The sequence below is a fragment of the Lipotes vexillifer genome, unplaced genomic scaffold, assembly GCF_000442215.2.
Source record: "Lipotes vexillifer unplaced genomic scaffold, Lipotes_vexillifer_v1.1 scaffold59, whole genome shotgun sequence".
In the NCBI taxonomy this organism is placed as follows: Eukaryota; Metazoa; Chordata; class Mammalia; order Artiodactyla; family Lipotidae; genus Lipotes; species Lipotes vexillifer.
This window is the reverse complement of record NW_006791208.1, coordinates 1,054,535-1,073,598: the sequence shown is the minus strand read 5'-3', so window position 1 is coordinate 1,073,598 and position 19,064 is coordinate 1,054,535. Positions and strand designations below refer to the sequence as shown.

The following is a 19,064-nucleotide window of genomic DNA, read 5'->3' as shown; positions in this document are numbered from 1 at the left end:
ACGTGGGATCTTCCCGGACTGGGGCACGAACCCGTGTCCCCTGCGTCGGCAGGCGGACTCTCAACCACTGCGCCACCAGGGAAGCCCTAACCTTATACTTTTTAAAAAGTATATATTTATTTATTAATTTGGTTGTGCCAGGTCTAAGTTGCGGCAGGCGGGCTCCTTAGTTGTGGCCGTGGGCTCCTTAGTTGCGGCATGCGTGTGGGATCTTATTCCCTGACCAGCGATTGAACCCGGGCCCCCTGCATTGGGAGCGCGGAGCCTTAACCACTGCTTTCTGGCCATTTTTTTGAATCCACTTCTCCTTGTTCACTGGGTTCCAGTCACTCCTCCCTGCCCTCCTGTTTGTGCCTAGGACATGGCTGGTGATTCCTGCCTCAAGGCCTTTGCACTTGCTCACTCCTCTGCCTCATGTGCTCTTGGCTGCTGGTCTTCATTTGCACCCAGGCTCAGAAGTCACCTTCTTAGAAAGGCCTCCTCAGGCTATGGACTCTCTCACAAGCTACTCTGCTGCCCAGAAGTCTCTCTCCAGCTCGTTACCCTGTTTTATTTTTTATTTCCTTGACAGCCCTTATTATGCTCTCAGGTTATTTTATTTGAGAACTGATTTCTATCTACCGCTCTCTGTCTCTCTGTGTTTTGTATCGGCCCATCAGGATAAGAGGTCCGCAGGCCACAGTCATTGTGTCTGTCCAGCATCACCAGCATTTAGAACAGGGCTAGAATATATTAGGTACTTGTGTCAGGGATCCTCAGCATCACCCTCAGGTTTGGTGATTTGCTAGAAGGACTCACAGGACTTAGCATATAATCCTACTCACAGCTAAAATCTATTTCAGCAAAAGGCACAAAGCAAAATCAACAAAGGGAAGAGGTGCATGGTGTGAAGTCCAGAGGAAATCAGGTGCTAGGTTCCAAGAGTCCTCCCGCTGTGGAGTCTCACGGGACAGACTTGGTTCCCCCAGTACCGAATCGTGACAACACGTGTGAAATGTAGCCAGGGAAGCCCATGAGATGCTCTCTGCCCGGGGTTTTTACTGGGAGCTGGCCACGTAGGACCCCCCTGCTTAGCATGCTCTGAAATTTCAGACTCCCAGAAGAAAGCAGGTGCTGAGCCGAAAACACACTGTTCATCCAGTCCAGGCGTGGGGAGCCCTTCCTATCACTCGGGAAGGTTTTATATCAGTGCAGGGAACTGCTTACTGTTCACGTTCCCAGACGCCAGCTAAGGGTCAACTTGCAAGCAGGCCTTTCTAAGGACAGAAGTCTCGGGCCTGCTATGGTGATTCTTTCCTGTACACTACTTAAGAAATGTTTGTGAACGAATGAATCAACTCAGTGTGACTGCAGGACCTGTGGAATCAGACCTCAAGACCCCTGAAGGCCAGAGGGTGTGACCTCCCCTCCCTTGTCAACAGTCCTTCCCCCAGACAGACGCAGGCGAGTTTGTCCTGCCTCCTGCCCTCAGACCTTTGGTAATCGTGACTCTCTGGTCCCCAGGTGTTGAAGCACAACGGGTCATCAGAAATTCTCAACAAGCTGTACGACACGGCCATGGACAAGCTGGAGGTGGTTAAGAAGGACTATGACGCCCTGCGGAAGAGGTATAGCGAGAAAGTCGCCGTCCACAGCTCGGACCTGAGCCGCCTGGAGCAGCTAGAGGAGGAAAACCAGCGCCTTCTGAAGCAGACGGAGATGCTGACCCAGCAGAGGGACACGGCCATCCAGCTGCAGCACCAGTGCGCCCTCTCCCTGAGGAGGTAGGAGCCTAGGCCGTCAAGGAGGGGAGCGAGCGAGCTGGCCTATCTCTTGTACTCAGAGAATGGCCAGAGGGCCAAAGCATCCTCTCTGCCAGGGGCCACTCTTCTCTGTGGGCTTGTGGTTACCTATCTGCAAGGCTCTCCGCCACTTTCTGGGGGGTAAAAAAAAAAAAAGCATAAGCAGTTGAACTTTTTCAATCAAAAATTACTTACGTCCGGGAAACATTTTCCTGACACTGTCTTGGCATTTGTGCTCCTTCCTTTCTTCCATCTGAGCGACTCGGGCGTGTTCTGACTGTCCTCTTTCTCAGGTCACCCCACAAGCCTCTCCCCTCTGTGTCAGTCACCCACCTGGCAGATAGGAAAGTTAATTGTCCTAGGCATTGTTCTTCTAAAGTTGCACTTTCTATTAAGGTAGATAATCTGTAGGGATGTGACCCCTGCCCTGCAACAATGTTTCTAAAGGTACATTCCTGCAGAATACCTGTTCTCTGGGGTGCTTATCAGGTTTATATGAAAAGCGTTCTCTGGCTTTAAAAGGGTTTGGGAATTGCAGGGTTGCACACAAGCAGGTGTCTGTGCTGCAGGGCTTCTCAGAACCTTTACTCCGACACTGTGCGCTAGAATCTCCCAAGAGGGAACAGAATGCAGTGTTTTTCCCAAACATCAGTCATCAGAGAGCACACTTTTTTTAAATGGAGCTCTGTGCAGGATTGGTTTCTAAGGAACCCACACTCAGAAATGCTGCTCTAGAGCTGCAAGCTGTAATTTGCAGGGCCGCCTGCATGGCAGGTGCTTCCTGGCCTGGAAGGACCGAGCGGTGCTCTCACGCTAACCTGGAGGCGTTGGGCCAGGCACCTGTGTCTCGAGGCCTTATCCCCTGTATCTGTAAAATGAGGTGCTCAGACTCAACGATTGTTCAGGCCACTTTTGTCTTTCATAGGCTGTGATTCTAGCTTTGTTTTGTTCTTATTTTTAAAGGTAACGTGGCTTGACTGTGGAAGAAATAACACTCTTATTTCCAGTAGAGCAGAGGGCATGAAGTTTTCAGTCCATCTTCCAGTATTTGTAAAAGGCTGAGAAAAATTCCCGGTCCAGGGGTCCTGGTCCTTCATCACTTTTCTCTCTTGGGGGTGTGGAGAATGACTGCGTTCGAAAGTTCCCGCTCGACTGTCCGGCGCGGCAGAGCTGGCTGGGTAGGTCCCCACGCCCTCGTCCTGGCTGCCTCTCTCCGCCAGGTTCGAGGCCATCCACCACGAGCTGAACAAGGCCACGGCCCAGAACAAGGACCTGCAGTGGGAGATGGAGCTGCTGCAGTCGGAGCTGACGGAGTTGAGGACCACACAGGCGAAAACCGCCAAGGAGTCAGAGAAGTACAAGGAGGAGCGGGATGCGGTGTACAGCGAGTACAAGCTCATCATGAGCGAGCGCGACCAGGTCATCTCCGAGCTGGACAAGCTGCAGACCGAGGTGGAGCTGGCCGAGTCCAAGCTCAAGAGCAGCACGTCTGAGAAGAAGGCTGCCAGCGAGGAGATGGAGGCGCTGCGACAGGTAGGAAGGTGGCGAGGGAAAAAGGGCTGTGATGCACAGGTGTCCAGAGTAGCAGGGAGCAGCCTTCAGCCTGCTGCTGCCTGCCTGGGTTATTGGATGCCTCCTGGGTAACTGCTGAGCTCACACTCGGTGCCCAGCTCTCTTCGGGCTGCAGGGGACACAGGTGAGGTTCAGCTGTGGTCCTGGGTGTCCGGAGCTGACAGCTGATGTGATGGTAGATCAGCCTTTTGCTGGAAGTCAGCTCAAGGGCTTGCTCCTTAAGAAGCAAGACCCCAGGGCCACGTTCCCAAAGCCATAGGTACCTTTGGCCTTGTGAGTCCAGAAGGGCACACTCAGTGTTCCTTCACCTCAACATCGGAGGAGTCTGCTCTTTAGAGGCGTGGTCTGGGCTCCTTCTGGGAAGCTGTTCTACTAGGTTGAGCCCAATACTCTTCTCAAGCCTTGCTCCCTGGGTGGGGCATGCCTCCAGGGTCAGGGGAGTGGTGCTCAGCAGCATCAGAATTGAGGCACTGAGCTTGACTCCCGAGTGATCAGTGGGGATTCTCTGCATCTTTCCTACCTGACCAGTCAGGCCTCATCACTAACACCGCTTACCCCCAAGACCAGGTGTGCCCTGCTGGGGCTTGGACAGGCCTGTGGACTCCCCCTCTTTGAGACTGCCTTCCCATTCGGTTAGTTTGTGTGTGGCTCTGTTTCGAGCTGCTGCACTTGATCAGAGCAGACTTTCTTCCCGTTGGAATAGTTCTCTGTTCATACCTCTCCGTTCTACTTGGTGCAGGTCAGTTAGAATGAAGGCTTTAAAACTGGCCTGTGAGAAGTGAAAAGCAAGGTGTTAAAGGTCGGGCAGCTTAGTAAGGGATGGTGTGTGTGTGGATTGTTGAAGCTAGGGCCCTCTGGACCGAGCATGAGGCAGGGCTGATGCCCGAGGGGCGGCCGGGGCCTCGTGGGCCTCTCTGCGGACTGTGATGCTGCCTGATGCCCAGGCCATGCTGGGGACTGTGTTTGGAGAGTGGACCTCCTCAGCCATGTGACCTCTTACCTCTCCTAGCTCTCTGGGTCTCAGTCTCCTTACCCACAAACTGGAAATGATGACAGCATCTGCTTCACAGTGTGGTCATGATGATCAGATGGTTTAACATTGAAAACACACTTAGGATAATATCTGCGTAAAGTAGGAATGATTTGAGTCTTTATTATTAGGATTATTTTTATGCCTATCTGAACCTTACTACCCTGTTAGGATTAGGGTGCATCCTATAAGATTGTTTTCATAGGCAAAAATGGGCCAAACAGCAACAGTTTCATACAAAGGGAGTGAGACTTCTCCAGACCATCAAGGTGAAAGCCATTGTGAAAAGGAATATTTTCTTTGATGCAGTTTTTAAAAGACTGGAATGAAGAAATTCTTAATGAGCAAATATAATGCGTTAGGACTTGGTAATTGCCCTGGAGAAAATGTCACCTCACTTTCACATTCTGGTTTGAGAGCTTAATTGTTGGGGAAAATGTTGATACCAAATAAGGAAAACAAAATGATGAAGAATAAAACATTAAAAATGCCTGAGTCAGTCAGTAAGCTAAAAAGTCGAGGACAGTGTGTTAAACCCGTAGAAGGTGGTGAGCCTGTGATAGGCCAGCAGCCCCCTGGAGGGGGCTGAGATGATGGATGCCCCCCAGGGAGCAAGGGGGGCAAAGAGCAATCGTGCTCTTTGTAGGAATGTGGAAGCACAGAGGAGGAGGAAGACGCCCGACTGCCCCGTGGTGCTAGATCTGGTGGCCTGTGTCACCCCCCTCCCATTGCTCACGTGTGCCTCCCCGCTGGAGCCCGGTTCCCGGGCCTTGGCAGGGGGGCCCTGGCAGTGTGTGAAGTCTGCCTGTCAGCTGAGGCAGGAGTCTTCTCTGGGCACCCATCCTAGTCAGCAGGCAAGAGAGGACAGCCCCAGCCCCCCACCCCTGCAGCTTCCAGAACTGAAACCCTCGGCTCCTTCTTGAGTTTATCTGTCTTCTGGGACACGACCACTCCCCGCCTGGCCAGAGTAGGCCAGGTCTGTGACCTGGGCCATCCTGGCTCTGAGGTGTGGGCAGGAGGGTCTTGTCTTCCCGTGGCCTGCGAGACCCCTGGGGATTGATCCCACCCCTCTCCAGCAGCCACTTCTTGGTGGTGGTGGGGGGGTTTGGCTGAGGTGGGCCTTCAGCCAGGCTAGCTTCCTGGTGTCAGAACTGTCCTCGTTCTGCTTAGCCGGGGCGGTGGTTCTTTTTCCCTCTGACACCTGATGGCTTCCTACACTGTCCTCCCTTCCCTCTGTACCTCGCTCTTTATTTACCCTCTTTTCTCTGCCACTGCCCTCCCTCTCTCTGCTGTCTTCTCCAGAGTGGGCTGTGCAAAGAGAGGGCAGTCGGGGGGGCCTGTCAGGGTCTTTGCCTCACTCTGGACACCAGGTCGGCTCTGACCCCTCTCTCCCCTGCTTCCCACCTTTCCGAGTGGGCACATCTAGGGGCTTCCTTCACAAGGGCCGGTGTCCAGACTCTGACCATGGGCAGGCCAAGTCCACTGAAGGTTCGCCGGCGTCAGGAGGACGTGGTTACCGTCCGGGGCGGCTGGTCTCCCACAGGGAAGCTGTGGGGCGCTGCTGCGTGTCACGGAGGTCCTTCCAGATACTAGGTCGCTTCCCAAGACAGGCCCTCTGACAGAGCCGCTGTCCCCTAGAAAGCCCAGCTTGGTCACTTGGACGGGCCGGTCTTTCTGCTGCCCTTGAATGCACTTGCATCTCCTATGTCCAGTCCTGCTCGGGGAGCCGAATTTGCTAGAAAGTGGGGGAGCTCTGTGCGAGGGAGGAAGTACTCCGAGAGGTGGAGGGTGAGCAGAGGCGCGCTCTCGTGTTGCGTGTATTTTGCTTCTTCAGAAAGCCTTTGAGCCGGACTAGGGGTTACTCTTGCAGTAGATGCTCACTTTGTCATTTGTCACGTTCTTCATTTTTCTGAGGATTATAGAGGCACAGAGGGAGCTTTCTGTGTGAGTGCTTCAAAGAGTTTGATTTGCAATTTTAAGGGAGCGTGTAACGCTTTGGGGGGGGTTCCAGGTGCAAATCCTTTAGATCTCAGCTTTGTAAAGGAACTGAAACACATAGGACTTCACCAGCAAACGTAGTGGTATGTTTTCAGGTTGAGAAATAACTCCACATGCTGGAGTGTAAAAACTGTTTTGTAGACGCAGTGGGTGGGGAGCATGGTGACCAGTGCTGCGCCCTTCACTGCAGTGGGGCCTCGTGTCACGTTTGTCACGAGAGCTCTTTAGGGAGAGGTAGTGGGCTCTCGGCAAAACGTACACCACGTAAGTGGCAGGGCAGGGTCTGGCAGGAGCCCTCCAGGGGCATTCCACCTGGGCCCCTGGTCCTGGCTCTGTGTGGTGCTGTGAGAGTTTGGGCGGACCCTAATATAGCATCGCTAGGGGTCTGAACGTGGCTGTGGAACACGTAGTCACGGGGGGCGGGGGGCGGTGTCGGAACGGGCTCTGGCTGAGACCCCAGTGTTTCCCTCCGTCCAGCTCCCGAGAGTCCAGCCCCAGCTCCTGTACCAGTCGGAGGGCACTTCTGGGCCAGAAGGCCTGGTAACCTTCCCCTCTGCTTGCCCCTCACCCCTGCCAGATCAAAGACACGGTGACAATGGACGCGGGGAGAGCCAATAAGGAGGCTGAAATCCTTCGAAAGCAGTGCAAGGCTCTGTGCCAGGAGCTGAAGGAAGCCCTCCAGGAGGCGGATGTGGCCAAGTGCCGGCGGGACTGGGCCTTCCAGGAGCGGGACAAGATCGTGGCGGAGCGGGACAGCATCCGGTATGGGGCGCCCCGGGGCCGCATGGGCTCGGGTCTCCCCGTGGTGCCCTGGGTCTGTGGGAGGGTCAGAGTCGTAACCACTTCCTTCCAGGTAAGGCGGGCGTGACCTGGGTCGTCCCTCCTCACCCTAGGTGATGCCCCAGCCTCGCCTCATAGTGAGAATTTTAGCATTTTCCATCGTGTCTCGACTCCCCATTTCCCTTCACCCTAGAGGTCCGAGCACATGCTGTGTCCACAGCATGGACCCCCGTGAAGTGATATAAGGCCAGGCTTTTTTCTTAGGGGGTTTCTGTTGCAACTGACATTTCAAAAATGTGTTCTTTCAGCCAGTATTCATTGGGCGCCTACTGTGTGCCAGGATCTTAGGTCCCTTGAGCAAGGAGACCCTGGGAGAGAAACAGCCTTTGAGGCTCCTGGGCACGTGTGATGCCCGTGAGGGGCCGGCACCGCGGGGGCTACAGGCAGCTTCGTGGGACAGGGTGGTCGGGGGGAGGGAGGTGCGTGAACAGTGAATTCGTGGGGGCATGCAGGGAACTGGGGGACGGGTAGGGAGGTCTCCCCAGAAAGCATGGTGCTCGTGCCAGAACTAAAGCTCAAGTGGCATTTTTCCAGGTGGAGGAGGGGGGATGGGTGTTGCAGCCTGAGGGACCATCATGAACAAAGGTGTATGGTGAACTCAGGGCAGAGCTGGGACTGGTTGTGGCATGAGTGGGGTGCGCACTTGGTGAGTCACAGGAGAAGCGGCTGGCAGGGCTCCTGAGGGCAGGTGGTGAGGGCCTGTGAAGGGGGGCCCAGGAGTGTAGACTTGGCTCTTGGCCTGGAATAAAGCCAGGAGAGGCCCTGGTGGTGGTGATGATGATGATGATGGCAATAAGTGAGGACTTGGTTATTGAGAGTTTCTGCAAGATCCCTTGTGGCCGTTTGGAGAGACTAATGTCCACCGGGGCTGGTCAGGAGATGAAGGTTCCAGAGGAGATTTGGGGCCATGGAGAAGTGGGGACCAGCCCTCAGGGTCCATCGAATGGCAGGATGCCGTTCTGGAGGTGGCACAGAGCACAGCACAGACTCTCCTGCTGCCTGGTCACCTGTCCCCACCACCTGTCTGAGTGACTGAGCTGATCCTGGGAGCCCAGAGGCCACACGTCCGTTAGTAGAGAGCTGTTAAGCCTGCACTTTCCACCTGCACAGGGCTCCGGGCTGCACAGATGCTTAAGACATGATTTCTGTCCAAGTGGGGGGCTCAGTCTAGTTGTGGGGTGGAGGGCATCTCTAGAAAAGCCTGCACGTGGGTAGTGGTGCAGTGTCTGGTCGGTGCTGGAGCACAGGGGCTTGCCAGGTGGGCTGCGCGGGTGGGAGCGTGGTCGTTAACCCCAGGCACACTGAGGCTGAACCTGTGGGATGAACACTGGATGTTCAGAAGCGGATGCTCGTTGCCTGGTAACCGTGGGGGTGTCTCCTCTGCCAGGTCCCCAGTGTCCCCTCTGTCCCTGTGTGGGATTGTCCTGGGTGGCCTTGCCTCCAGACTCTCAAGCACTCCATCTGTGCATCTGAGAGTGAGGCAAGCACCTGGGGTGTTCGGGAGCATGGGCTGCAGGCCTCACTGCAAGCCGTGAGTCCTCTGTCCCCTGCCCCTCACCGTGACCTAGCCCTCTGCCCCCTCTGCCAGGACGCTCTGTGACAACCTGAGGCGGGAGCGGGACCGGGCGGTGAGCGAACTGGCTGAGGCCCTGCGCAGCCTGGATGACACTCGCAAACAGAAGAACGACGTCAGCCGGGAGCTGAAGGAGCTCAAGTACGCTGGGGTGGGCGCCTGCTGGGGTGCGCTGGCGCCCGGGAGTGCGGTGTCGACTTCCGTCGGGTCAATGCAGCCCCATGAGCAGGCCTGGCAGTCTGTCCCTTCACTCTGCCTTACTCAGTCAGTCCGTAAAATGTGTCCGAGTGTTGCCTCTCTGTTGAGAGTTAATTAGAAATCCCTAGATCAGCACAGAGCGTGGCAGCGGCCCTTTGGTGAGTGAGTCGGGGTGGGCAGGCGCTGTGTGCCAAGGCTCATCGGAAGGAAGGTCCCTGCCCTGGGCGGTCCACTGGGGGACAGGCAGGCATGTGTCATCCATTCATTCCCTCCCTCCCTTCCTCATTCATTCGGCAACTCAACTAGGATTTGCCAGGTGCCTGCTGCGTGGGGGCCAGGCCCCGGGGGAGGCACAAGTCGCCGGGTCCCTGCCCTGTGGGGCTCACAACACACGGAGACAGACCAAGGGCAGGGCCATCCGAGAGACCAGCACGCAGTCAAACAGAATGATGACAGATTCTGATGCAGCGTTTCTGAAGGCGGTTGTGACTACCGCTCAGCAGTCTGTGCTGTTTGGGGTGTCAGGCAGCGTCCCCTCAGTTACAGCGCTGCTCCCAGGGGTGTTACTTCAGACATGGTGGCCCCTAGCAGTGTACTGAAAATACAGGGTTCCAAGCTGAAGAAGAGAAATCGGCAGATGCCAGTCGTCAGTGCAGTCCAGAGCCAGACCGGGTAGTTGAGAAGCAGTGGCTGTCCGCCTGCTCGTGAGGCTTCCTGAACCCATAGGGTGGTTGGAAGCTGGTGAGCGTGCAAGCCTCGCACACTCGAGGGACGCCTTCCGGAAGTGGGTGACAGCTTCCCCTTCTTCCCCGTTCAACAGAACCTCCTAACGTAAGGCAAACAGCTTCGTTTACTCAGTGAAAACCCGGAAGCCCTGGGGCTTGAGCACTCTAAGAAAATCCCGGGGGTTAAGCGGCAAAGGGACAGACTCTCTCCAGGCACCCAGTTAGGGTCTAGCGGGTGGTGGAATCAAATTAAGGCAAAGCCTGGAGCCTCGGGGGCTTGAGCACGGGAGGAGGCTTTGCACGTTAATTGAGCTGGAGTTGCCTGGAACTTCTAAGAAATGTCAAGTTCCGTTTGTTTGTTCATTCAGCACGTTTGTATTTGCACCTTCTGTGAGCTAAGTTCTCTAACCAGTGGGATGCAGGTGAGGGAGTCCTTGCCGCTGCCCAGGAAGCCCCCCGTCTGCAGAAGCAACAGATGTGTGTGCCTAGTGGGTGAGAGGTGAGCCGCGTGCGGTGAGCATGAAGTGCAGAGCTGCTTCTCTGTCGGGGAAGAAAGCTTGGAGAAGGACTACCCGTGGGTTGAGTGGCCTCCTAGAGCCGGCCACACATTCTTGAGCACGCTTCAGGCAAAGGTGTGGACGTGGGAGCGTGTCCAGTTGAGCAGGAAACGACAGTAGTGAGGGGTGTGCCGGGAGCCCACTGGGCAGTGCTGAGGAATCGGAGAGGTCATCTGGGCCCAGGTTCTAGGAAGATGTTACTGGGGCATGTTAACGGGTTTCTGAGTCTTTTTTTCGTCCTCCTCACTGGGTCTTTCTGAGAACTAAAGCTTTTCATTTTGATGGAATCTGATTTGCTGATTTTTATTTTTTTACTTTTAATGGATTGTGTTATGTCTAAGGACCCTTAATCCAGTCCTAGATCTCAAAGATTTTTCTCCTATACTTGCCTTCTAGAAGTTTTTTAGTTTTACGTTTTATATTTAAACCTGTGATAGGTCTTGCGTTAATTTTTATATAAGGTATGGGGTTTAGGTTGATAGTCTGTTGCCAGGATGTCCACTTGCTCCAGCATCATTCGTTGAAGACCATCCTTCCTCTACTGAACTATTTCTGCACCTTTTGTACTTGGTGGGGCTATTTCTGGGTCCTCTGTTCTGTTCCGTTGATCCATGTGTCTGTCTTCCTGGCAGTTCCACACGGTCCTGATTTCTGTAGCCGTATAATAAGTCTTGAAATCAAGTAGAGTGATTCCTCCCGTTTTGTTCTTCATTTTCAAAATGGGTTTAGCTGTTCTAGTTCCTTTGCCTTTCTGTGTATATTTTAGAATAGTCTTATCCCTATCTACAGAAAGTCTTGCTGGCATTTCTGTAAGAATTGCATTAAACCCCTAGATAAATTAGGGGCAATTTTCTGAGACTTAAAAAAAACAAAGACAAAAAAACTATGAAAACTCGCTGATACCCAAGAAGCCTTGGGTTTATGAGGCAGCTGGTGTGAAGTATGAGGGGGAAGGGAACGGTCCACCTCATTTCCAAGTGGACTTTGGTGGGATGCTTTGCCTCCCAGAGGGCCGTTGCCATGGCTCTCTCTTTGTTCACAGGGAACAGATGGAATCCCAGTTGGAAAAGGAGGCCCGGTTCCGGCAGCTGATGGCCCACAGCTCCCACGACTCGGCCATTGACACAGACTCCATGGAGTGGGAAACAGAAGTCGTGGAGTTTGAAAGGGAGACGGTAAACCGCCCTTGTGCCTTCTCTCCCCAGCTCTCCTCAACGTGACGGCTTTGGATGGGGGAGGGAGAGGATGGCCCTCTTGCAGGGCCCCCCAGCTTCATGGCTGCTAGTTGGGAGGTCAGCTTTTTCTCCCAGGGTGTGGATGCATCCTTTCCCTGCACTTGTCCAAGCCCCATGCAGTAGCAGCTTGGTCTCCTGTGTTACCTGGCGGATGCTGGCAGTGCATGGAAAGCAGAGGCAAGAGCAGAGCGCCAGGGCTGTGTGTGTGTGCGTGCGTGCGTGCGTGCGTGCGTGTGTGTGTGTGTGTGTGTGTCCACTCATAGGTTTTATCTTGGGGACCAGGTGTCCCGTCAGGGTGAAGGGACAGCACCCGCCTCGGAGTGAGTGCCTTGGGGGGGATGTAAGAGCCAAATGTTTCTCATCACTGCTGTAAAGTGAGCTGTTGCCGCTTTTCTTTTGCCAGGAGGATATTGACTTGAAGGCACTTGGTTTCGATATGGCAGAGGGTGTGAATGAGCCTTGTTTGCCGGGGGACTGTGGCATATTTGTCACTAAAGTGGACAAAGGAAGCATTGCTGATGGCCGCTTACGGTGAGTGTAGAGGGCACCAGGCTCTGGAGGGAAGGTGGCAGTTTCCCTCTGACCTAATGCAGAGGACCTGGAGAGCCAGGTGGCATTTAAATGAACGCATCCCAGGATCTCTGGGGGCCTCACAGAGGCTGTTGAGGCTTTCAGGCTTAACTGCTAACATTGTTCTTAAAGGATGCTCGGACTCCGAATCGCCTCTGAATCTGATCTTTCTCCCATCACCAGGTGCTGCCTTTTGCTTCTCTGTGTAGTAAGGGGCTCAGGTGAAGTGTGTGAGAGTCTGGAATGTGCATTGCCTGCTCATCCCATGAAATAGTGATGATAATAATTAGCACCTACATAGTGCTTGGTATTTGCTAAGTTTAAGTACTTTATATAATTCATTAATCTTTACAATCCCATGAGGTAGGTGCTTCTGTTGCTCCCATTTTACAAATGAGGGCACTGAGGCCCAGAGGGACTACGTCATGCTGCTAGTAAGTGGTAGAGCTAGGGTTTGAAACCAGGCTCCAGCCCTTGCCAGCTTAACCACTCCACCTTCCTAGAAGAGGAAACCTTTCTCTTTTTTTTCTATCTTTTTTTTTAAAATAAATTTATTTATTTGTTTGTTTTTATTTTTGGCTGTGCTGGGTCTTCGTTGCTGCGCGCGGGCTTTCTCTAGTTGCCGTGAGCGGGGCTACTCTTTGTTGCGGAGCACGGGCTCTAGGCGCGCGGGCTTCAGCAGTTGTGGCACGTGGGCTCAGTAGTTGTGGCGCACGGGCTTAGTTGCTCTGCGGCATGTGGGATCTTCCCGGACCAGGGCTCGAACCCGTGTCCCCTGCATTGGCAGGCGTATTCTTAACCACCGTGCACCAGGGAAGCCCCGAGGAAACCTTTCTGAATGTGTTTGTGGGGTACCTGCTTTCTGGTGTTCTGCTCCCCGAATGGGAGCAACAGGGGCCGGCCCCCTGGTCCCAAGGCCTCTGCTGGCAGTGACCTGGCTGTCCCTCTCCTCAGGGTCAATGACTGGCTGTTGAGAATCAACGACGTGGACCTCATCAATAAGGACAAGAAGCAGGCCATGAAGGCGCTCCTCAACGGGGAGGGGGCCATCAACATGGTCGTGCGTCGGAGGAAGTCCCTGGGCGGCAAGGTGGTCACACCGCTGCACATCAACCTGAGCGGGCATAAAGGTAGGGGCTGGGGAGGTGGGCAGGGCACCCCTTCCTCATACAGAGAGATTGCGTGTGTTTTCGGGCACCCCTCATTCCCAGAACTAGGCGTTGATGTGGTTTCAGTGCAGCCCATGTGCTTCCTGCTAGGGGGCCGTCTGGGTCCTGGGTCTTGCTTGTCTCTGATTGATTCGCCAGACCAAACCTGACCTGACCGGGTCCCTGGGTAGTGTGACCTGGGCGGGGTGCTGGAATGGACAGGTCGCAGTCTGCCAACATCCTTTTTAAAAGTTTATCTCGGGGCTTCCCTGGTGGCGCAGTGGTTGAGGGTCCACCTGCCGATGCAGGGGACACGGGTTCGTGCCCAGGTCGGGGAGGATCCCACATGCCGCGGAGAAGCTAGGCCTGTGAGCCATGGCCGCTGAGCCTGCACGTCCGGAGCCTGTGCTCCGCAGCGGGAGAGGCCATAGCAGTGAGAGCCCCGCGTACTGCAAAAAAAAAAAAAGTTTATCTTGTAAAGACAAGATGAGACAACCAGAGGGCCGTGCAACCCAGGCGGGGGTTAACCGGGGACCTCTGGTTTGCAGACAGTGGCATCAGCCTGGAGAATGGAGTGTATGCTGCTGCCGTGGTGCCCGGAAGCCCAGCTGCCAAAGAGGGGTCCCTCGCCGTGGGAGACAGGATTGTGGCTGTAAGTCTCAGGGAACCCTTCCTCTGGTTCTAGACTCCCCATTTTCCAGTTCCCATCCTAAGGGCAACTACTTTTAACAATTCATTGTGTTTTCTCCCCCAAACGTTCAAAACTTATATCTCCCACTTTTTTCTTTTTTTTTAAACTTAGATGTGATCATAATATACTGTGCTGCTGCTAACCTTGCTTTTTGTTTTTAACAGCGTGCCTTGAGATTCTTCCAGATTCACATCTTTAGATCTGTCTGAGTCATTTTCAGTAACTGCATGTTCCTTAGTGGCCTTTGAGCCGGTCTCCTGATGGACAGTCAGGACATTTTTTGCCATTGTAATAGTGCTTCATGGTCACTGCTGTGTCCCGCCACGGGATAGAGTCCCGGGTGGGGGAATTGCTGGATCAGAGGGCATAGGCATTTAACACGTGATGTGATTTCCCTCCTTGTGCTTCAGAGAAGTCCCACCTGCCGTGTTTGGGGGAGCTCATTACTTCACATCTTTGCCAGTGTTTTTCAGATTTGGGGGTGAGCTAGAGTTTGAAAGCAATATGGCCAGTACGAAAAACTCTTAAGATGTGGGGAAGTTATAAAGAAAAACAAAACCAACCAAATTAATCTACCACCCCAAGATAATCACTCTGGATATATATATTTTTTTAACTTTCAATTTTGAAATAATTACAGAAATAATTATAATTCAGTTATAATGTGAAACAATATTAAAAAATAAAGTGGCAAAGATAGTACAGAAAGGTCCTATGTACCCATCATCCAGTTAACATCTAATGGTTACATCTTATGAAACTATGAAATCTGTTATCACATTTTAGGATAAAAAAAAATCAAGATACAGAGCTGTCCACCACCACAAAGATCTCCCTCGTGTCACCCCTTTCTGTTAACGTCCGCAGTCCTAAGCATGCCCCCTCCCCGCCATCATAAGCCCTGGCAACGAATTTGTTCTCCAGCTCTATAAGTCTGTCATTTGGAGGATATTGTATAAGTAGAATCTACAGTACTTGCCCGTTTGAGGTGGCCTTTTCCACTTGGCTTCGTGCTGTGAGCTCCATCACGTGGTTGGATGTGCTGATGCTGTGGTCCTTCTCGAAGCCGGTTAGGACTCCATGGTATGGGTGCACCCCAGTCTCACCATTCACCTATTGCACGTACACTTTTAAAAAGGACTGGAGGGCTTCCCTGGTGGCGCAGTGGTTGAGAGTCCGCCTGCCGATGCAGGGGACACGGGTTCGTGCCCCGGTCCGGGAAGATCCCACATGCCGCGGAGCGGCTGGGCCCGTGAGCCATGGCCGCTGAGCCTGCGCGTCCGGAGCCTGTGTTCAGCAATGGGAGAGGCCACAAAGTGAAAGGCCCACGTACCGAAAAAAAAAAAAAAAAAAGGACTGGAACGTGTCTGAGAGGGGTGCGGACAGAGACTCAGGCGTGAGGGGCTGTAGGAGTCTTTGCGATGATGCTTCACGTCACGTGGGTCCAGCCTCCCACGTCATGATCTCGCTTTCCGTCTCCTCGCAGCCCTGGGGGGGCGTCCGTGTTTGTTTTCCTTTTTGCTCTTGAAGGAATTCTGAGCCGTGGTCCAGCATCACGCAGCAGGAAGCGGCGGGTCCGGGACCCGTGGTGTTCTGGTCCCAGTCAGTCAAAGTCACTTCCCCAGAGTGCTTTTAAGGCTGTGTGTTTCATTTGCCTCAGAAGCCCCATAACTGGAATTTGAGGGCCTTAACTGGGGAGGGGTTTTCTCCCCTTTGCCAGCTCCAAACGGGGGCACCTTACAGAGCAAGCCCCACTGTCCAGCGTGGGTCAGCAGCTAGGCAGAACCCCTATCCTGGTGGTGGGCCTGACGGGCTCTCTGTTGGCCCTAGATCAATGGCATTGCACTGGACAACAAGTCTCTGAATGAGTGTGAATCTCTGCTGCGGAGCTGCCAGGACTCCCTGACCCTCTCCCTCCTGAAGGTAAGGGCCCCTGCCCTGCACTGGCTCTGCTCTCGCCCCCTTTGGGGCAGGCAGAACCCCAGCTCCTTGTACCCAAGCCACTTCTCCACGTCACTGGGATCCTTGGAAAAAAGGTCTTGATTTATAAGTGCAAGGTATGCATGAACCCTGACTGGATCCTGGTTTAAAAGCCAAAACCAAAACCCAAAGCCCAGAAACAAAAAAAACCTAGCTATGAAGGACATTTTGGAGATGGGGGGTTACATTTGGTTCTGGACTGGATAATTAGATGATCTTAGGGAATTGTTACTTTTCCTGGGTATAATGATGGTATTGGGGTTATACAGGAGAATGGCCTTATTGGGGAGAAATGCTTGCTAAAGCTGTTGGGGTGAAATGTCATAATATTTGTAACTTACTTTCGAATGTTCTGCAGTATAAATAGATGCAGACAATTGGGCAAAATATTGTTGAATCTAAATGGGTTTAAGGGCGTTTATTGTACTTTTTATCAGCTGTTCTAAGAAGGTTGGAAAAAGGCTCATCTACTTCATAAGAGATTTTTTTAAAAATTATTTTTAAATTAATAGACTTTTTGGGGAGCAGATTTAGGTTTACAAAAAAGTTGAGTTAGTACAGAGAGTTCTCATATTTTCCGCTCTGTAATATTGATGAGCCAATATTAATACATTAGTATTAACTAAAGTCTGTAGTTAACGTGAGGATTCACTCTTGGGGTTGTACATTCTACGGGTTTAGACAAATGTATAATGACATGTATCCGCCATTACAGTATCCTGCAGAGTGATTTCAGTGCCCTGAAGATCCTCTGGGCTTCACCTGTTCATCCCTTCCTCTCCCTCAACCCCTGGCAACCGCTGATCTTTTGACCATCTCTGTAGTTTTGCCTTTTCCAGAATGTCATATAGCTGGACTCACATAGTATGTAGCCTTTTCAGATTGGCTTCTTTCACTTAGTACTATGCATTTAAGGTTCCTGCATGTCTTTTCATGGCTTGATAGGTTGTTTCTTTTTATCACTGAATAATATTCCATTGTCTAGGTGTACCGTAAGATGCCTTTAATAGTGAATTTTTTATATTTACATTTAATAATTTTAAAAAATAGGCAGGACACAGTGCAGGTGATTTCAGAAAGTGCTCAAAGTCAAGGGAACTTTGTGTCTTTCCTGTGGGTTCTCAGTGGCCTGGCTGTGAGCAAGCCTCACCTGTTGGCGAGGTGTACATGCCTGCACGTCTGTCCATCTGTCCAACTTTGGGGTGTGTGTGGCCCATTCCTGACCATCGCTCTACCTCCAGGGATGTTTTTCGGTGGCAGCTCCAGGTCGTGCGGTCTCACCGGCTCTCTTCCTCACTCCTCTGCTACCCCTACTTAGGTGTTCCCTCAGAGCGCGTCGTGGAGCGGCCAGAACATCTTTGAAAACATCAAGGACTCTGATAAGATGCTGAGCTTCCGAGCCCATGGCCCGGAGGTCCAGGCTCAGAATAAACGGAATTTGATGCAGCACAACAACTCCACGCAGACGGACATCTTCTACGCCGACAGGCTGGAGGACAGGAAGGAGTCGGGCCCCCCAGGAGGCAGCAGCTCCTTCCTGCACAAGCCGTTCCCCGGGGGAACCTTCCCCGTCTCCCCCCAGGCCTGTCCCAGCGCCTCCGAGCGTAGCCTGGGCCCCTTCCGCTCGGACGCCTCGGGGGAGCGTGGCTCTGGGCCGGTGGACGTGCGTAGCCGGCGGCCACTGCTGCCCTTCGAGACTGAGGTGGGCCCCTGTGGGGAGGCAGAGGCCCGCCTGGACAAGGCAGAGCCCGAGAATGCCAGCAGCGGTGGGACCTGGCCCAAGGCTGTGCTCAGCTCCACGGCAGGACCCGAGAAGCTCTCCGTTTACAAGAAGCCAAAGCAAAGAAAGTCTATCTTTGACCCAAACACTTTCAAACGCCCCCAGACGCCCCCCAAAATAGACTACCTGCTCCCAGGCCCTGGGCCTGCTTACTCCCCACTGCCCTCCAAGAGGGTGGGACCTCTGACGCCCCCAAAACCTCCCAGGAGGGGTGACTCCATTAAGTTCCAGCACAAACTGGAAACCAGTTCTGAGTCAGAGGCCACTCTAGTGGGCAGCTCCCCATCCACCAGCCCCCCCAGCGCCCTGCCCCCCGACATGGACCCCGGGGAGCCCATGCATGCCTCGCCCCCTCGCAAGGCCAGGGTCCGCATTGCTTCCAGCTACTACCCTGAAGGGGACGGGGACTCCTCCTACCTGCCAGCCAAGAAGTCCTGTGACGAGGACCTCACGTCCCAGAAGATGGACGAGCTGGGGCAGAAGCGCCGCCGGCCAAAGTCTGCTCCCAGCTTTCGGCCCAAGCTCGCTCCAGTAGTGATCTCTGCTCAGTTCCTGGAGGTAGAGCTCAGCCCTGGAGTGGGTCAGGGTGAGGTGGAGGTGGGGCAGGCCACACAGGGACCTGCGCCCGCCCGCACTGGCATCCCCCAGCTCAGGCTTAGCCCTGGCTCCTTTGCCTCTGCTCTCAGCACCTGCCCGGGGGAAGGGGAGGGGATGGCAGGTGAGTGCCCGCAGGAAGCAGTCTCCCTTTAGGAGATTAGAAAGTAGCCTGGGGTGTGCATGATAGCGGTAATATGACACCAAGAGGGCAACGCTTTCTTGGGTGTGGGGTTTGATTTGCTTATTGAACAAGAAGCTTTTGAACTTGTATCGCAATAAACCCAAGTGGCAAGGACCCACCTCAGAGGGTTTAGGGAGTCAAGAGAGCACATGTGAATCTGTTAGCCGGCAGCAGGACTGTCTGGCTTGTTTTTGTGGGTGCTGTGGTCATTTCCAGAAGGCAGAGATTGCTGTGAGCAGGAGAACAAATCCGTGCGACTCTCAGCAGACACGGAGCTTCACACGGCTGGGCAGGTTGTGTGGAGTTGCTACATACGTGTGCCCGATGCACCCATGTGTTCCACTCTCTCTACACACAAAAGCTGTTTATTCGAAAGAACAGATTCTTTCTGTGTGGTTTCCTTCCAAAGTATTTTTGAAGGAAGTTCTCTTCCAGATGTGTAAGGCAACGTGAATGAATAAACGAGTTAACGATCTCTCCCAAATGTCACGTCATGTGTCTGAGTGGGAGAAGCTAGGTCGTAAGGGATAGAAATCGCTTGCAAATGCCTGTGTGTTTCCCTGTTTCCAGCCACTGCCTCTTGCCTTTGGTTCTGCAGGAGCAGAAGA

At 53.4% G+C, this 19,064-nt stretch overlaps 1 protein-coding gene across 1 annotated transcript in view; it reads left to right on the top strand.

Moving 5' to 3' along the window:
• The window catches only part of DLG5 (discs large MAGUK scaffold protein 5), a 125,496-nt gene that overhangs the window by 83,820 nt on the left and 22,612 nt on the right, over positions 1-19,064 (top strand). Inside the window, exons 6-15 of the mRNA XM_007464206.1 lie at positions 1,504-1,763; positions 3,002-3,314; positions 6,959-7,143; positions 8,810-8,935; positions 11,317-11,449; positions 11,913-12,040; positions 13,034-13,209; positions 13,776-13,879; positions 15,749-15,841; positions 17,217-18,236. Coding sequence (XP_007464268.1) covers positions 1,504-1,763; positions 3,002-3,314; positions 6,959-7,143; positions 8,810-8,935; positions 11,317-11,449; positions 11,913-12,040; positions 13,034-13,209; positions 13,776-13,879; positions 15,749-15,841; positions 17,217-18,236 — 2,538 coding nt within the window. The remainder of the gene's footprint in view (positions 1-1,503; positions 1,764-3,001; positions 3,315-6,958; positions 7,144-8,809; positions 8,936-11,316; positions 11,450-11,912; positions 12,041-13,033; positions 13,210-13,775; positions 13,880-15,748; positions 15,842-17,216; positions 18,237-19,064) is intronic.